Below are 18,574 nucleotides of genomic sequence, written 5' to 3'. Positions count from 1 at the left end.
GGGCTGTGCCATAGGTCTGTAAGCTGGAGCTGATGCAAATATCTCCTGAGGATCCGGGATTTGGGGGTTCTCAACCGGTGGAGATGGATCAGAATTTGGCTGAGCAGCCGGGATTGGGTAGACAATGGATGCGAATGCCCTAGATGGGCGTCGCAGATCGGCAATGATTTCATCCTGTGCGGCCATCCTTTGATTTGCGGTATCCATGGTTCTCTGAAAATGCTGCCATCATAGTAACAACTTCTTCTATGTTCTGTGCCATCACTGACCAGGGTGAGTTAGGTATTGGTGAACTGAATGGGTGGGAACGAACAGGTGTTTGCTGAGCGTTCTGTACTGGTGTTACTGACTGTCTGTTCATTCTTCGTCGAGTAACTGGTGGAAGTGAGACTAACACTGATTGATTGTCAACAAGATCCTGGATTTTGCAAAGTCTACCAAAATAAGTCCACACAACTTGGGGGATATCGAGTCTTTCTGAAGCTATGATGATGAATTACCTTATAAAAGCAAGAAAAAAAACATAAGCAAAATCGGACAGCACTTCGACCTCAATTTTCGACAATGACAACACGCAGCTGAACTGTAATCCCTACTGAACTTTGTTCTCAAATTAACTGCTCATTTATACCACTGATATGAACCACCCTGTACAGTTTCAGTGTAAAAGCATATACCACGTAAAAAGAACCAAAACACCCCTATGAGGAGGTAGGGTTACTCTGTCCTAGATTTTTACATGATCTAGGTTGCACTATGTCAAGCAAGTGGTTTCATAACATCCTGTACGGGTAGCATCCTGTCCTAATTTGAATGGTCACTAGAGCGTACTATATGCATTAGGTCAAATAGTCACAAAGGGTACCTCAGCAAGACTACCTAATATACCTCTCACATCTAACACCAAGAAGTGAAAGGAGGATCAAACGGTACAACGGTAATCCAGATCCAAGGGTTGTGTTCTCAACTTGACAGAGCCTATGACCGGTTAGCCTTTTGGCAAGCCTTGTAGGCAAGCCTTCGACAAACCGTCTAGGAATAACAGATGGCAAACACAGGGACTTAGGCGCACCAATACAAATGCAATGCAAAGAACATATATATGTAGATAAAATTTCACATCATGAAGTTTGAGTTAAGTTCTCTAATTCCCCAGCAGAGTCGCCAGAAACTGTAGCTCGACTTTTCGCGCTCCCTTTCGGAAGAATGAATAGCCTTTACAGTTCGGACTCCACTTGTGTATTGGTTCTGATTATGATTTCACAAGTGCAATGAGAAACAGTGAAAACACAAAAAGAGTCCAAATCCGGCAATTTCTTTTGGAAAATCGATGTTTGAGTCAAATGCCAAAAAATGGACTGCTTTGCCAGATATCAGAGTCGCCACCTAAATATTTATTTTGGGAAATTTAAGAAACCCATGACTCATGCCAAAGGCCATTAGTCCGTCGTTACCAAAGTGTCTTGGTTCGGGAGCTTAGGTATGAGAGGGGAAGGTCAATAATTGAACACCCCACTCACCCGATCAAAGATCGGCCTCTACTAATCATGATGTGGTTTTTATGTACAATATATGCTCTTGTTCTATATGTAACATACAAGTATAGACTAATTTTACGAAAAGTTGGAACGTTTGATTCCATGTTTGTTTTGAAAAAAATGTTTTGAATATGTATCACTGAAAATGGTGATCTCATATATACATGAATCAAAGTATCCCAATTCAAGTGATTAGCCTTCATCCACAGGCATTCAAATAGGTATATCAAGTAAGCATTTAGCCTCATGGTAATATGTTTAATATGACAGCAATCACACTTACCTTATGTCCGAAAGCGAGTCAAAATAAAGTAAATAGTTAGAAAAAATGTATGATCCTAATTAATGTGATATGGCTAATGTAACACATACAGCGTGCAAGTAATAAGCTCGGCTACTAGCGTGGCATGCGAGTCAATTTAAGGCATGTGATAGAGCATGCATTCAAATAAAGAGTCTGAATTTGACATTTGAATAATATGATGAGCCGAACTTTTATGCATGCAAAACGAATAGATGCAAGTCATGGAAATACTAATTTGAAAATATGATGTCCCTAACCTAACCATCATAAGCAGTGAAATAAAAGGAAAAAAGAATGGGGGTTGGAAGACATACAACTTATTACATATTTGTCCTCGCGAAGGAGGGTCCGAATGTCCAAATGTCCGAATAAATAATTATTACAAAACTGAATGAATAATAAATGAAAGGGGCTGTCTAATTTATTACAAGAATTGATGTAAGGCAAGCCTTGACACAATAAACTCGGTATAACGTCCGACCGAATTCAATTAATCATATTAGTTCTTTATGTCGGTTGTAATCCATTTTTAACCAATTTTATTAGCCTTTTTTTGTTACCTGTCCATTTCTTTATCTTTTCTCCTGTTTGTGCAAGAGTGATATTTACGTCCACTAAGTCCAAAATGCAATGAAGAGAAACAAGCATCAACTTAACCCGAGAAAATTTTCTTCGGGGGAAATTACAAAGGAAGAGTCAAACTTATTTACAAGCGATAAGGGATTCTAAGTTAAACTCAAGATGTGCAACAATGACTACTCAAACTCAAAAGAGTGATAATGATTTAGAAAAACTCAAACTTGAGTGATAATGACTTGAAATCCAAACTTGATAATAAGTGATAATGACATTTTCCTTGGTGATTTCCAAGGGTCAATTAGTCCCTTAAAAGTAAACACACTGATGAATAAAGAGAAATGAAAAATATAAGATTGTGCTTTAGTATAAGAACATGTATACATTTGGGGTAGTGAACCTCCAAAGAATTTAAACCGTTAAGTATAGAACGTTTTATGCTTTTGGTAGTAAATCTCCTAAGAGATTAAATCAGTAAGCATAGAACGTTGTATACTTTTGGTAATGAACCTCTTAAGCATAAAATGTTTTATGCATTTGGTAGTGAATCTCTCAAGAGATTAAACCATTAAGCATAGAACATTTTATACCTTTGGTAATGAACCTCCTAAGCATAAAACATTTTATGCCTTTGGTAGTGAATCTCCAAAGAGATTAAACCATTAAGCATAGAGCATTTTATACTTTTGGTAATGAACCTATGAAGAGATTAAACCATTAAGCATGAAAAAGTTCATTTCTTATACTTGAACCACAATCTTAATTTTTCACAACTTTTTAATCGAAATAAACAAAGAATGGAGGGAGGTTGCAGAGATGATTATGCGAAATTGATTAATTGGTTAGTACAAACAAACTTGATATTTAAAGAATAAATCATTGAAATAAATTAAACAGCCCCCTAAATAGCATGCAATAGTGCTGAAATTAGAAACCTACCACTTTTATTATTCACCGCCGGAGGTTACTAGTCACCGATGGGGTTACTATTCACCGCCGGAGGTATTATTCACCGTCAGAGGTTACTATTCATCCGGTGGGTTAAATTATTTAAAGTAATAAATTACAACAGTTTATATATAATATTTAAATTACAGCAGATATGTGGGTGGTGCAGTCATCCCATTAAAGCGATAAAAAAAAAGTTATGAAAATAAGTAAATGCAGTATTTAAACAAATTATATCACATTTTTAAATTAAATGAAAATTTGCGAAAACTCACATTTTGGCGAAATGATGAATTTTCTGAGTCACAAACTTTCTTTTGATTACTCTCAAGTCTGTGGAATGTGCTCTCAATTCTCAATCTAAAAATTGGAATTACAGTTTTAGTGGTTGGTTTTTGAATGGTGTATTGATGAAATGGAAATAAAAATATTAAAAAATATATTTTATTTTCTCTCTCTCTCTCTTCTCAAACTCTCTCGCCCTACTTCTTTTTTTTTTCTCTCTGATTCTTTAATCTAATTCTCAGACCCTTCCCTCATTTTTTCTTTTCTTCTTCTCTGCTGGGCCTCATCTTTTATTTTCTTTCTCTTGATTGCCTTATATAGGCAAATTATAATATAATGATAATAATATAATAATATAAACATAATAATAATAATAATATAAATATATATACATATTGTTTGATGTTTGATGTCGGTAGACCGACATCAAACGAGTTGTTTTTATTATTTTCCTTTATAATATATATATATATATATATAATATAATATATAAAATATCTAAAATATATAATTTATACCAAAATACTAAACATGTAATATAATAATATAACTTTTTTGTTATTTTATTTTATACATATAAATATATAATTTATACCAATTTATATAAAAACACAAAAAATATGAATAAAATTATGCAAAATTAGAAAAATACTAAACTAATGAAATATTTAGTATTTTAAAACGATTTGGCCATAACGGTGAAGGTTGGGATTAAAGTTTAAATTTCATCTCTCTTACTGAGGATTATGTGAGAAACACATTCTAATTGTCATCATCGGGTAATCAAAAGAAAGCGACTAAGTCTTAGGGCAGGTCAAAATGGGGTGTCTGCAATAATTAAGTTTAAATAATCAAAATCATAATGACTAATAGTGTAAAGTAGACAAATATATATTACCCGTTGGTTGTAACATTCCCGAAGTACATACAACTATCTGTCCATGCGGCTACAAACTTATCATTATATGGAATTAACCAACTTTGTGACACGTATTGCACTGCATGTATCAAAATCCGCAAGTAGCATAGCAAGGCATTCATTGTATTCAAGCTCAGTTGAGGAGAGTGCTAAGAAATTCCATAAAGAGATAAACTTGTCTCATTTCTTCTTACTATTTTGCCAGTACATTTATACCAATATGACATCAGCATAATAAATGTCGAGATGTAGAAAATACCCTGTCAATAGCATTCATCAAAGCAAGTTCCCTATCCGTGACAATCACCTTAGGAATAGCAATGTCATCCAAGAGACTACGCAATGTAGTTAACACTTAAACGTAGTTATCAATCTGCTCAAATTGGAGATATGCAAGGGCTACGGAGAATGACATATCAATGGATATCACACCAACTATCTCAAGAAAAGAAAGACGATATCGATTTGTTTTATATGTGTAGTCCATGATCAACACCTTTGGAAATGAACGGAGGAAATCTAAACTGACAGGATATGCCCAAAACAAGTATGTGACAGTCATCGTGTTGTTGTCACACTTATGCTGCTCAATTTAATTATGCTTTTCTAATTCACCCAACAACCACTGCATTTGTGATCTTTCAGCTTTTCTTAATAACATTATTCCTATGATATACATTTTAAATGGTTTGCATAGTGGTTTCATTCAAAGCATCCTTTTGTTTTAAGGTAACCAAAATCTCTTTTGGTCTGACTATACTTTTGGATATATCCACTAATAATGATGTTTCCTCGTCAAATAATCTCTCTACAAATGAATGTCCTTCAAAATGTTTAATAGGAGCATGGTTATGCATTCCACATGCTACATCTACATTCCAATCATTATCAGCCATCAACTTATGAGCCCTCAACTCAAAGGGACACCCGCATTTCTTTGTACCCGCTATCTTCATAATTTTTTTTGTTTGAATCATCTCCTTTTAATTTCTTATGAGCCCTGTATTGACCACTTCTCTCACATGCAAGATATATTCTTGGTGTCCTATAACCACCACCATAGTCCGATGTCTTGATGAAAATCACAAAACCATTTTTTCTTTCAACATCCTGTACCCAACTGAGCAATTCTTCTTGCTCTTGAAAATCCACATGTCAAATTAACCAAGGTCATTAACACATGCGGGGAAAAAAAAAATACTAATTTTGGACATGAAACTATCTCCTTAGTAATAAATTGACTTGTGTAGTCAATAAGACACTTGGATCCAACATTACTGCATTCCGTAGATGCACAACTATGAAAAAAGAAAAAAAAAATGTTTTACGTGTTCGACACTACAGAGTCGAATAAAGCAGATATGTTCGACTATTGATAGCAGAACAGATTTTGTGTGTTCGACACTAGTAAATCGAACAAATACAATTTGTATGGTTGTGGATAGTCGAAGATGAAAATGTTATTCGACTCTGGATAGCTGAACTAATACAAACAATTTACCACTCAGCAAGTATACAAAAACGAAAAAAAAAGAATGAAAAAATAACCTTTTCCTTGCTCTATTGTTCAAAACCAGTATTGTCAGATGCATACATCATTCAATTTAATTAAAATCTTTAATAATATGTATATTTTTTGTTGTTTCTTTTAAGTGTTTTGGATTGTTGTTTTAGAATTTTTGAATTATTGAGAGACAAGACACGTAAGTAATGTTTTAGATTCTTGATGTGTATTATATTTATTATTGTCCTTTATGATAATTATACAAATGATACGTATCATAACTCTTTGTCCTTTGTGGTCATTTTATCTAAGGTTAAAATTGTAATTAAAAAAAAAAACTAATTAATAGTGTGTCTTGAGATGAAATGTAGTGTGTAAATAGAGGCACCCATATGATACAGCACGAGAATCTGTATAGTTGAATTTTAAGACGAGTTTGTTTGGGTTACTCAATATTAGGCCTCGTTTGGGAATAAACTATTTTAGTAACTTTTTGACTAAAATATAAGGTAAAAAAATTAATATGTTTAAAATAATTTTTTAATTTTTTACAAAAAAAATATACAAAAAATGGACAAAAAAATAAAACCTTTAACTTTTTAATATAAATTATAGACTTTTTAATTATTTTAATAACTTTTTAATTTTTAAACTAAAATATTGACGTACAAACGAGGCCTTAATATACTTTTTTTTATCTCACGTCACCCATTTTAGGGCAAATTATATATATCCTTCGAAGTTTGGCTAAATTACAAATACCTCATGAGATTTGAAAAATTACAAATTTTCTCCTGAATGTTATATTTGCATGACAAATTAGGGGGTAATTTGTTATGAAATTTAAACCTCAGGAGATAAATTGTTATGAAAATATAAATTTTAAGAGGTAAGATGTAATTTTTAAAATCTCATGAGATATCTACAATTTAGTCAAATCTCAAAGAGAGGTATATGTAATAAAAGTCAAACGTACCCAAACAATGCCTAAATTAAAATCCAGCCGCGGAAGGAGAGATATGGGCGGGAAGTAGCATTTGGGGACAGAGCGCGAGAAGCTCAAACGTCGGCGCCTTCTGCCAAAATCTAATCATTTATATCACTCACTCACTGACTCATCTCTCTCCCTCTCTCTCTCTCTCTATCCATTCATCAATTCTCAGTGTTATTAGACTAACGTTCATCAACAGTCGAAGCTCAAAGACTCTACTACCATGGCGGACGCTTCCAACTACGCCAGATTTCTTAACCCATGGGTCCTCCATCACCAGAAATTGGGTCTCGAGCTCAAGTGCCCTCTCTGGTTTCCCCTCTCTCTCTCTCTCTCTCTCTCTCTCTCTGTCATTTATATATAGATATATATATTTTGTGTGTTAATCTTGACTGATATAGTTTTTGTATGTTGATCTTTCTGAATCATTCAGCCTCAACCTGCTTAATCGACCAACCTTGCTCCCCTGCAATCACATCTTCTGCGAGTTCGTTTCTTCTCCTTATTTTTTCTCTAATTTCTTCATTTTTATTTTTTTTATGTTATACATGATTTAATTTTTCTGATTATGATCTTAGTTTGAATGTTTGAAATCTATGTTCAGTTCATGCGTACCGAGATTGACCCATTTTGGATCCGAGTGCCCTGTCTGTAAACAACAGTACTCTGATCGAGGTATGAATATGTATTCTAGGTTTGTGTGTTTCCCTACCTTTTGGGTTTCTTTATTTTGAAAGGAAAATAATTACATCTCTAATCAAGACTCAAATTTTTTAAAAAGCTTCATTTGATATGAAGATCTACAATGGCAAACATCAATGTTAACTTGGTTTCTTTTCCCATTTTATCCCAAGAATGGAAATTTAGCAAATAATTGAAGCAAATGTAGCATTTGAAGATTTGGCTCTCCCTTCATTTGGGTAAAAATTCAATTTGGTATGAGTTTGATTCAAAGAGTGGAGAAGGGTTGGGGGTGTTTTTCTACTCAATTTTTTTTTTTTTAAAGTTTTGAGTCAACATTGGGTAAGGATTGGAGACGCCTTAAGCTGTTCTTAAACCACCACTTTGGTTCATGTGGAGCAATTTCAGTGAGCTGCAATTGTCAAATTACAGTAACTCTGCCCAAAAGTTCTTCTCCAGTGGCCTGCCCAAAAGGCTTTCCAAGAAAATGGCATTGCAAAAGTTTGTTAATGTCACCAGTGCCAACTCAGCTTATCCAAAACAGTGTTTTGATCTAATGCTCGTTTGGTTCATTAGAATGAGATTGAATGGAACGGCCATTTCTTAGGTTTCCTTATGGAATGATCATTTCCTTGCAATGGTGAATGATGATTTCATTTGCAATACGCTTTTCATTATTTTTTAGTCAATCAAACGTGGGAATTGATATATTGCCAAAATGACATTTGCACCAGTGGAGCTATATTGTTAAGATCTGTTATTTTTTTACTATAGCATGTCAAATTATTGTTAATATCTGCAATGTTTATACTATAGCATGTCAAATTATTGTTAATATCTGTAATGTTTATACTATAGCATGTCAAATTATAGTTTTGTCATCGCCAGTTTGGCAATTGTTAGTGGAGTTGATAGGGATTAAGTTAGTTAGTGTTTCTTTCTTTTGCAGTCATTCTGAGTTTTGGTCCAAATTGGGCTTTTGACCCAATGGGATTTGTGTGCAACATTTGGTTAGTTGAGTTGATTTGTGTGCAACATTTGTTCATTCTTTGTGACATTTTCGTGTAATATTAGATTTGAAGTAGTTCCTCCGTCCTGAAATATTAGTCGCTTTTGAGAAATCTAAGGCTGTGTTTGGTTAGCTTCTCCAAACATATTTCGACCCCTTGTTTTGAGTGTCTTGTTTGTTTGGAATTTTCAAAAATTAATTCTACACCTACTTTTGAAAACTCTTTTCAAGGCGAGAAAATTTGGGTTAACTGGTTGTCCTCTCGTATGTCTGGCCGATTGACCGGAATAGTGCTCTTTTTTATTTTTTTATTATTTTTATTTTTATTTTTTACAATTGGCACATGTTATTTTTTATATTTTAAATAATTTTTTTTTTTAGAATTAAAATTTTTTTTTATGAGTTTTGAATAGAATTTTGAATTATGTGTTCGGTTATGAGTTGTAAGTTTTTGTATCAAATATTATATGACGCATCAAAAATCTCAAAACTCCCTCAAAAATTATTTTCAAAACTCATAACCAAATAAATTTTTCACATTTAAACCATAATTCCAAATCTCACAAATTCAAAATACAACTCTATTCTTAAATCATATTTAGAAAACTCTTTTAAACGCTACCTCACTTTTTTGGTAGTAAAATTATTACATTTCAAAAATATTAACTTTTCAAAACTACCTTTTGGTAGTACAATTATTACACTTAAAAAATATTAATTAATGAATTTAAAGAAGGGTAAAATAGAAAATTAATGTTATTTTAGTCATTGATTTTTGAAAAACGATTAATATTTTGGAACAATGAAAAATGGAATAAGGGGTTAATATTTTGGGACAGAGGGAGTAATTGAGATGATTGCTCGTTCTTTAAATGCATTATGGGTGTGCTTGTGGGGAATCAATATTATCTAGTTGGAGAGAGAATTTCCAATACAACAAATTGATTTATGAAGTAGTATGTATTGAAATGACTCCATGGTGTTGCAGATGTAAGGCCAGCACCTTACATGGAAAATTTGGTAGCCATTTATAGAAGTTTGGAGGCTACTTTCAGCGCCAGTCTCTTTCAGTCTCTTACTTCTGGTACCACCATTTGTAACCATTTGTTGAAATTTACTCTTTTTGTATTTCAATTTATTTCAATGTACATTAGAGGATTTTTTTTTTTAATTTTTAATTTTTAATTTTTTTACTTTTCATCAGATGGTTTTCTAATTCTTGCAGATGCGGGAAGGGTGCCTCTGCAATCCCCCATTTCACTTAAGACAAATGTTGATAATCAATCAAAGGAATCGGTTGAAACACCTCAAGAGGGAAACTCTAGCAATGGGCAGTGCATCTCTTCATTAACAGCTAATAAACGAGTTCGGGCTTCACTTAACCACTCTGTTGAAGAAGGGAATAAGTTGACTGGGAAATCTGACAAATCTACACTGCCAACCACTAGTAACATGGAAAAATTTCAGATGCGAGATGCGGGTAAAGTGGTTTTCCATGGTGGAGATAAGTTGGTTTCTCCACACTATTTTGGTTGGGCGAGAGGTGCAACAAATGAAGAGCTTGTTACACCAGAAATAGATATTAATCAAGTGTTACAATTGTCACCAGTCAGCCCTCCTTCCGTTGATGCCAAAGAGGTAAACGATGATAGCAGTGATCCAGGCAGCAGAAATGATGTAAGATTTTACTAGTCAGTGCTTTTATTCTGCTATAATATAAATATCACTTTCAGAAATTATCAAGTTATATATAACATGCATTCTTATTTCAAAATTATCTTTTGTTGGGGTTCATCATTTGCCAGTTCTCTATGCTGTGTTCATGAAATGTGTATTTTACCTAGTATATTGTTGGGGTTTTGATCTACATTTCATTATTATTTCCATCTATTATCACCACTGGTTGTAGGGGTCACATCTATCCTTGACGAAGTGATGGAGCCTATGAAGATTTTAGTTGTGTGTTTGTGGGGGGTGGGGGGGTTAAAGTCAAGTTGGGACAGTGCAAATAAGTGTACATATCTGTCTCAGTGTGTAAGTTATACTATATGTATTGATATCTAACTTGGGTTGAAAGAAACCAAGAAAATTTGGGGTTTCTTTCACTGGGAAACATCTTAAATCAACATTGGAACCTTGTGAGATTAACGGAGTACAACTTGTTTAACCGCTATTAAACTGGCAACCTGGATGCTTGTTTCATCAAACTACGACATATGCATGGATAATACTGAATGGCTTTTAGTAATGACTAGTGGTACATAGGGTTTTATGATTTCAAAATTTTCTAGAATTGGATTTTGTGGTTTCAAAGATTTCCACATTATGATTCAGTTGAACTAAATCCCAACTGGATTTCACAGTTTTAAATTTGTCTATAGTTTGATCAGTTCAGTCTCTAAAATTGCTGGGTTGGACTAAAGTGGTAGGAGTGGCTGGGGCCGTAGAGGGTTGGAATATTACTCTGGTTGGTTATATCAACTGTTTTTACCACCATATGATGTACTTCAATTGGAACGCAAATCTTCTGCCCCCTTCCCATGCCCTATTTTCTCTCCCATGTATTTTGTTGTGCCACATTGTCATTATTAATGATATATTAATGTTGATTTTAGTTTTATATATTAGATTTAATTAAAATAACAATTCATATCTATAATAGGTAAGAAAATCAATTAGAAAAACCAAGCGGTATATTACTTTCTAAATTAAAACTATCTCTATAATCTAATGAAGACCCCATTCTTACTTCACTGTCTTCCTTAAATGGTGAGAATTTTACCAGAAGAGTACATATTGATAATCACATATCAATTGGCTTTCAATTTTTTCCACATTGTCCTGAAGGTCCTCAGAAGCATCATCAATTGGATTGATTCAGATAGCTACATAAACTTCTTAGTTGAGGGAGTGAGGAAGCAGAAATGGTTTGGCAGTTTTACAAAATAAATTTTTACAAGGCGTAGAAGATACAATTAGGGGAAACCCATGAAACTTATGTACACAAGATCAAATGCAAAAGTTATATCTGTATATATACATATGTATATGTTATGCATAGAAGGTAGAAGATTGAGGTTTCTATTGTTTTATAAAGGATAATAGTTTTGGTTTAGGAAAGATTCCAATTTTCAGTTTTCTTTGTTGATTTTGTTTTGTAATAAACATTTTATTCTTATATTTAGTAATTATAATAAATAACTAAACATAGAACTAATGTTATTATCTGTCTCATCAACAACGATAATGTGGCTTGATAAAAAGCATGGAGTAGAGAAGGGAACACGTGGAGGGGTTGAGGATTTCTATTCATTCAGTTGCTTTAGTGTTTGAACAAAATTTGTAATTTGTTCTAAACTGGGTTATTTTTGTGTTTTGCATGTTTTTGGATTACTGTGCTATGGGTCTAAGCTTTCTTGCGAAGCTATTTAATCTATTTGTGAATTAAAGTGTTGGTTAATTATTTTTGCAGAGTACAGAAAAACATCCAGCCAAGAGATCAGTTGAAAACAACTCTAATGATAAGGCAGGAGGTGACAGAACTTCACCTAGTGCTGGAGATCATACCAGGGATGTCAAAAGACAAAAGAAACTGAACTATGGTTTGTTTGATATGGGTGTGAAAATTGATGGTTGCACTCAACCAAATGTAGCAGTTTCAAAATTGGAATCAAAATTTGAAAATCTCTCTGGTGCGAAGGCATCTACAATTTCAGATTTATGCGATGCAAATAAAAGTATTTGTGCCTTTTGCCAGTGCTCTGGGCTTACTGATGTGAGTTTCCATTTTTGGATGCCCTTGTCTCTACATTTCCTTTGTGACAATTGATATTGCTGTGAACATTGTTTTTCCTTTTTTTCAAAAAAAAGAAAAAGAATTCTTTTGAAATATCTTGGTGTTTCTCTAGCTACAAAGTATTTATGGGGTTAATTTTTTTTTTTTCCTTTTTTTAATTTTTTTTTTTACTGTGTTTGTAGAGAACTGGGCCTATGTTGCATTATGTCAATGGAAAGGAGGTTGCAGGAGATGCAGCAACAAACACCAGTGCTATACATGTTCACAAGATATGCATTGAATGGTGTGTTTTCTTGGGATATTGTCTAGTCTATTCAAGGAATATTGAATCATTGATATTAAAAGCTGTTAACTTTTATGATTATTCACCCAAAAAAAAACTTTTATGTTGTGAAGACACATATATAACTTACAAATATATAGACTGGTAGCTGTGCTGAAAAGCAATAAGGAAGGCAATCTGTTTTTTTCCCTTTCATGGCTAATTGGCCTTAATTTTTTGATTAATTTATTGTTATATGATGTGTATTGGTAATGGATAACTATGAAACTGAAAAATTGAAGAAATATGATACATAGGAGATGATAAAAATTATTGTTTTCCTTTCATCTCTCCTTTTCATGACCATTTCCCTGACTATTGCTTGTTCTCGAATTGAAGATAAATTAGAATTTATTTTTTATAAAAAAAGAAGAAGCTTATACTGCTGCTTACCCATGACATGTGCCTCAAAAGCTAGAATAAGCTGAAATTTGTGAGGTGCAAAGATGTTTTGGACTCTTATAGAGCATAAAAGTTTCATGCTAAGGCATACAAAGTGTAACAGATTGTCACGGATTTATGTTTAATAGGTTGAGGCATGCACCCTTCTGGGTTCTTCCCTTTACTGAATGCCTTTTAAGTTGTTTATGCTTTGCCTCTTAATGTTTTTCAAAGCTATGGTTAGGCTTGTTAAGATGGAGGAAATTTTCAAAGTTAAAATTAGATACTGGATATCTTGAATGTGCATTGTTTCTGAATTGTTATGCTGATGGTGTGATTATCATGATATTATAATATATATTGTCTTTTTGTAACCTCTCACACAGCCTGTGTTTCATGTTTTTGTATGTTTATGGTTTTGATTGGGTTGATTGAGAGGAGTTAATGCATTGACCTTGCATCTCACTATCATGGGGCCTTACGATAGCATTTGCAATTGCAGGACACCTCAAGCTTATTTTGTCGGTGAAACAGTTAAAAATTTGAAGGCAGAAGTGGCAAGAGCATCAAAGCTAAAGTGTTCTAGCTGTGGGCTGAAAGGAGCAGCTCTTGGTTGCTTTGTGAATTCTTGTCGCAAAAGTTATCACGTGCCTTGTGCGGTTGAAATCATTGGATGCAGATGGGACTTTGTGAGTAAATTAAGTCTTCCTGTTTGGCTTGAAGTGAATTCAAGCACATCTTGTCAGGGAACTGAGCTTTATTTATTTCTTTGTTGCCCCTTTCTGCAGGAGGACTTTCTAATGCTGTGCCCAAGTCATTCCTCAGTCAAGTTTCCTCGTGAGAAGTCCAAGAATGGGAAGCATGCCAGTGAAAAACAGCATTTTGTGCCAACAGAAACGTAGGGTGACCATTTTCTATATATATATATATATATATTTCATAATATTTTACCATGGAATTAAAATGATTAGCTGAAGCAATTCATAATTCTCTCTTACTTCAAATATTTAAGATGCTTAGAACTTATATTTGTACTTAGCAGCTATTTTGTTTGCTAGAATTGTCAGATACCAATGGTAATGTTGTTCCTGAACAAGTTTTATGCGTTGACAAATTTCTTGGAAGCCTCTTTATTTATTTACTATTTGTTATAGTGTTAGGTTTTTAGGAAGATAAAATATGCACTCCCTTTTCTTTCTTTCTTTTTTTCTTTTTAGGAACAGATAAAATAATCCCTTCTATTTGTGTGTTGTGGGTTTGTTTTCTGCAAGGCTTTGTTTTTTGTCTGAGTACAGGTCCTCCTGTGTCCTCTCTTCTACAATCAAATTTTTTTTTTTTCCAAAAAAAAGAAAATACTGATGGTCATATATTTAGCACGACACTTTGTGAACACCTTTGAAGTCCTATTTCAGCAGCAAAGTGATTGCCTTTGTTTTGTTTGTATGTTTTTTAGCTTTTATTTCCAGTTATTCCACCTTATAAGTTTCCAGATAAGGTTTATTTGATTTTACTCTTTTTTCTTAATAATTTGTTTTTTTAAGTGAGAAAGGCAATAATAAACATGATGTTTTGATGTTCAATTGCATTTCTAAAATGATTTTTTAATTTTTTGTACTTGAACATTGTATTTGATAGTTTTTGTTTCCACTTCAATTTAATTTTGGTGTTATATTTCCCCATGGTGATATGCTTTTCATATGGCTATGTAGATTGCATCTATTGCCAATTTGTAGCTGGAAATCTAGTTATTTATTTATTTATATATGTCAACATGAATGCAGAACCTCAAAGCAGTCCAACTTTTGGGGAGCCTCTCCTAATGGAGTGAAAAAATGGGTTTTTTGTGGATCTGCTCTGTCTGCTGAAGAAAAGGTTGGTTAACTCTAAGAGGATAGTTAGCTCGTGTATAATATATGTGTGCACAGTCATGCATGTAAGACCATTACTATTGGATAGTTTTATTTTTTAAACCATGAATATGTGATATGATTTCCGCATTTCTTTTTGCTGTATGATTCCCACTTATTATATTTGGCATCAAATTAGGTTTTCCATACATTCCCAGCATAAATGATTTTACTGTTTCCGCCTTTCTTTTTAATTTCTGGTTTTTATAAGTTTTTGAAAATTGTTTTGAGTTTTTTTTTTTTTGTCTGTAGTGATTTTTTTTTTCTTCTTAACATTATAGCCGTTTTTCTATCACTTTTTAGATGCACCTAAAAAGTAAATTATTTATGAAGAAATTTGAAAAAAGTGCACCAAGGACAATTTATGAAAATGTGTTGTTTTTGTCTATAGTGAACCTTTATTTATTTTTTATTTTATAAATTTCTTCACAATTTTATTTATTAGGGTTTCTGCAGCAGAATTGCCTGGAATCATATGCTTGATATCTCACTCAATTCCAGAGTAACCTAATAGTTTGTTCTAAAATTTCTGATGTGCAGTATCTTTTGGTCAAGTTTGCCAACATTTGTGGTGCAACTGTGTCCAAGTTTTGGAAGCCAAATGTTACTCATGTCATTGCTGCCACAGATGCGAAGGGTGCATGCAGCAGGACGCTGAAAGTTCTCAAGGCAATTTTGAATGGGAGATGGATCCTCAAGACGGACTGTAAGCTATATTTATGCCTTCCCACTTCGTTGCATTTTTTTAAGTGAAATATTAATATTTGCTCTACGTTATTAAGCATGGCTGTTTTTGAACTTTTGGCCTGTGGGCTTGCAGGGATAAAAGCATGCATGGAAGCTATGCAACCTGTGGATGAAGAACCTTATGAAGTTAGTCTAGACAATCATGGCTGTTGTGACGGCCCCAGAACTGGCAGACTAAGGGTCTTAAATAATGTAAGTGCATACTTATGTGAAAGAATAAGTGCACAATGTTTTGTGGAAATGTAAAATCTCACAATAAGCCATATGCTCAACTTTGTTTCTTTTTATTTTTATTTTTTTCCCAACACATGGCTGGTTATTATTTAGTGTTATGGACTAAAAAGTTGAACACTCATATTTATATATGGGTCAAAAACTACTGACTACGACAATTTTGATTTTTAGTTGACTAATTAAATTGTATCATTTTATTTTAGATATTTGGAACTTGAAGAATGAAATATGCCACAGGTTTCATGCCATATGATAAAAAATGATTTTTTTCCTATATGACCTCTGGTAGTAGAGTCTTGTACTGCTTTTGGTGGATCTGCTTTCACTAAACTAATTTTGTTACTTAAGTAACTTCGCTTGAGAATTACATTAATCTTTTAAGATTTGGGTTCCTCCTTTTGCACCTTATTTTTGGGCGTTAAAATCTAAACTTTTGTACTTGATTGAGCGAATAATATATTGTTCTTTCTTCTGCAGGTGCCAAAGCTCTTCAATGGCTTAAATTTCTACTTCACTGGGGACTTCATACCAGGTTATAAGGATGATCTTCTAGATTTGGTTATCACTGCAGGCGGTACTGTCATTGAGAGCAAGGAACAGTTAGTCGCACAAGGTCAAGATACCCAAACAACTTCTTCAGGAACTCTAGTTGTTTATAACAATGACACCATGCAAGGGCGCAGATTGGAAGAGGAAGGTTCTGTTGTGTTGCAAAGACTAGAAGTAGCAGAAAGGTTGGGTGATGAAATTGGGTCTCAGGTCATCATCGCACACACATGGCTGTTGGAATCAATTGCTGCAAGTAAGCTGCAGCCTTTTGGTTGCTAACTAATCTGCAGATTTTTGTTATGAAAAGTTTTGATGACAGATTTGTTAAAGCCTGGGCTGCTTGGTTTTGCATCCTAAATTATGTAAGATACATTTTTTGATCCATATTCTATGTTAATGTTGGAAATGTGTCCACATTTATTAGTTGGTTATGGGTTCTCATCCCCCTTTGTTATTTAATCTTGCTTGCCTATTTGTTTAGGGCTTTTTAGCTATCAGGCTTCGATTAAAGAGTGTTCTTCTTGTCTATTTGAATGATGAGATAGTGTGTAGCGCTTAAAGCTTGCTTTTCCCATTTGAAAACGATCTTTAGGAAGTGAAAGTGATCTCGCCCTACTCTATTGAAGATAGGAGAGGAAGTAAATCAGTCAGATTTTGACACACCCATAGCATCCTCCCTCACTTCTTTTTGGAATGTAGCATCCTCCCTCTATCAACTACCATCTTTGTTGTACCTTGGATCTTAGAGTGTGGAAATGTAAATAAGGGTATGCGATGGCTTGCTTGGATTATGTGCGAAACACACGTTGAGTTTTCTTAACATGCGGCAAAATTGACATATGGTGTTCAAATGCCACCCATATGAAAAATTGTTTGCAATAGTCCTGCATTTTTTCCCATGTGTTTCTTAACATGATGTCCCTTGACTTCCAGTATCCTATGCTCTTTACAAATGTATGTGTTGCTTTTATTTAATACTTATTAATTGGTCAAATTATAAAAAAAAATTCACAGTTTGACTCATGTAACAAAATAAATCTTGAATTGTTAGTTTTATCAATTTAAACCTTATATTTTGGATTTGTTTTTAATATAAATTATTTGTCTATTTTTGTTAAGTAACATTGATAGAAAAATGAATATTTTAGTTATTAAAGTCATGAAAAATGTTATTTTAGACATTTTATGTATATTTATATTGAGTTTACTGATTACAATATTATTTTTCAGTCAATTTTACTTAACGAAAATAGATAAATGATTTAAATTGAAAATAAGTAAAAAGAGTAAGGTTCAAATTGATAAAATTAAAAACTTAGGGTTTGTTTTGTCACTAGACTTAAATTCTGGATTTTTTTTTAAAAAAAAATTATTATTATTTTTTTTGTGTAATTACCCCCTTATCAATCTAGAGTGCTTTTGTTCCAAAAACATTGAATAATTTTTTTCTTCTACACTGGTCATGTGCTATCTTCTTTTGGCCAAGATAAAGCGTCAAGTCAATGTACTATTTGAACTTTGGATTAATTGTATTAATGATTCTCAAAGTATCTAAATTGTTGTTTAGTCTCTAATTTTTTAATTTTACTAATTTAATTTTCAAATTATAAAATGTGAATTCAAATGGCTCCCAACACTAACACTGTCCAAATTAATTAAAGAAAATAGAGATATTTTTCAAATTTTACAAGTGTAATGAGTTGGATGTGTAGAGAAACTAGGTTTGATGGTTTAAAAAACAACTTTACTAAAGGATAAAATTGTAATAAAAATAAAATAAAAATGAGTGTAATGAGTTGAGTGCATTTGTGCAAAGTAGATTTACCTATTAGTTTGTTAGGATTCAAATTTTAAATTTATGTAGAAGCTTACAATATATAAAA

General features: G+C 33.1%; 1 protein-coding gene across 2 annotated transcripts; it reads left to right on the top strand.

The window, feature by feature from the left end:
- The first annotated feature begins 7,063 nt into the window (after positions 1 to 7,063).
- BARD1 (breast cancer associated RING 1) lies at positions 7,064 to 17,114 on the top strand. 2 transcript variants are annotated; one of them, XM_028232969.2, is made up of 13 exons: positions 7,064 to 7,377; positions 7,499 to 7,552; positions 7,670 to 7,740; positions 9,744 to 9,839; positions 9,981 to 10,432; positions 12,228 to 12,530; positions 12,734 to 12,834; positions 13,757 to 13,943; positions 14,043 to 14,152; positions 15,036 to 15,126; positions 15,702 to 15,867; positions 15,982 to 16,100; positions 16,620 to 17,114. In XM_028232969.2, exons 1-13 carry the CDS (start codon positions 7,289 to 7,291, stop codon positions 16,968 to 16,970), a joined length of 2,190 nt encoding a protein of 729 aa, XP_028088770.2. In that variant the 5' UTR covers positions 7,064 to 7,288; the 3' UTR covers positions 16,971 to 17,114. The 2 variants fall into 2 exon arrangements, with proteins under 2 accessions (XP_028088770.2, XP_028088769.2); XM_028232968.2 differs by having other exon boundaries at positions 7,096 to 7,377; positions 9,960 to 10,432.
- The last annotated feature ends 1,460 nt before the right edge of the window (positions 17,115 to 18,574 follow it).

This window comes from Camellia sinensis, chromosome 12 (genome assembly GCF_055761805.1).
Source record: "Camellia sinensis isolate YWXY chromosome 12, ASM5576180v1, whole genome shotgun sequence".
In the NCBI taxonomy this organism is placed as follows: Eukaryota; Viridiplantae; Streptophyta; class Magnoliopsida; order Ericales; family Theaceae; genus Camellia; species Camellia sinensis.
This window is presented reverse-complemented; position numbering and strand designations above follow the sequence as displayed.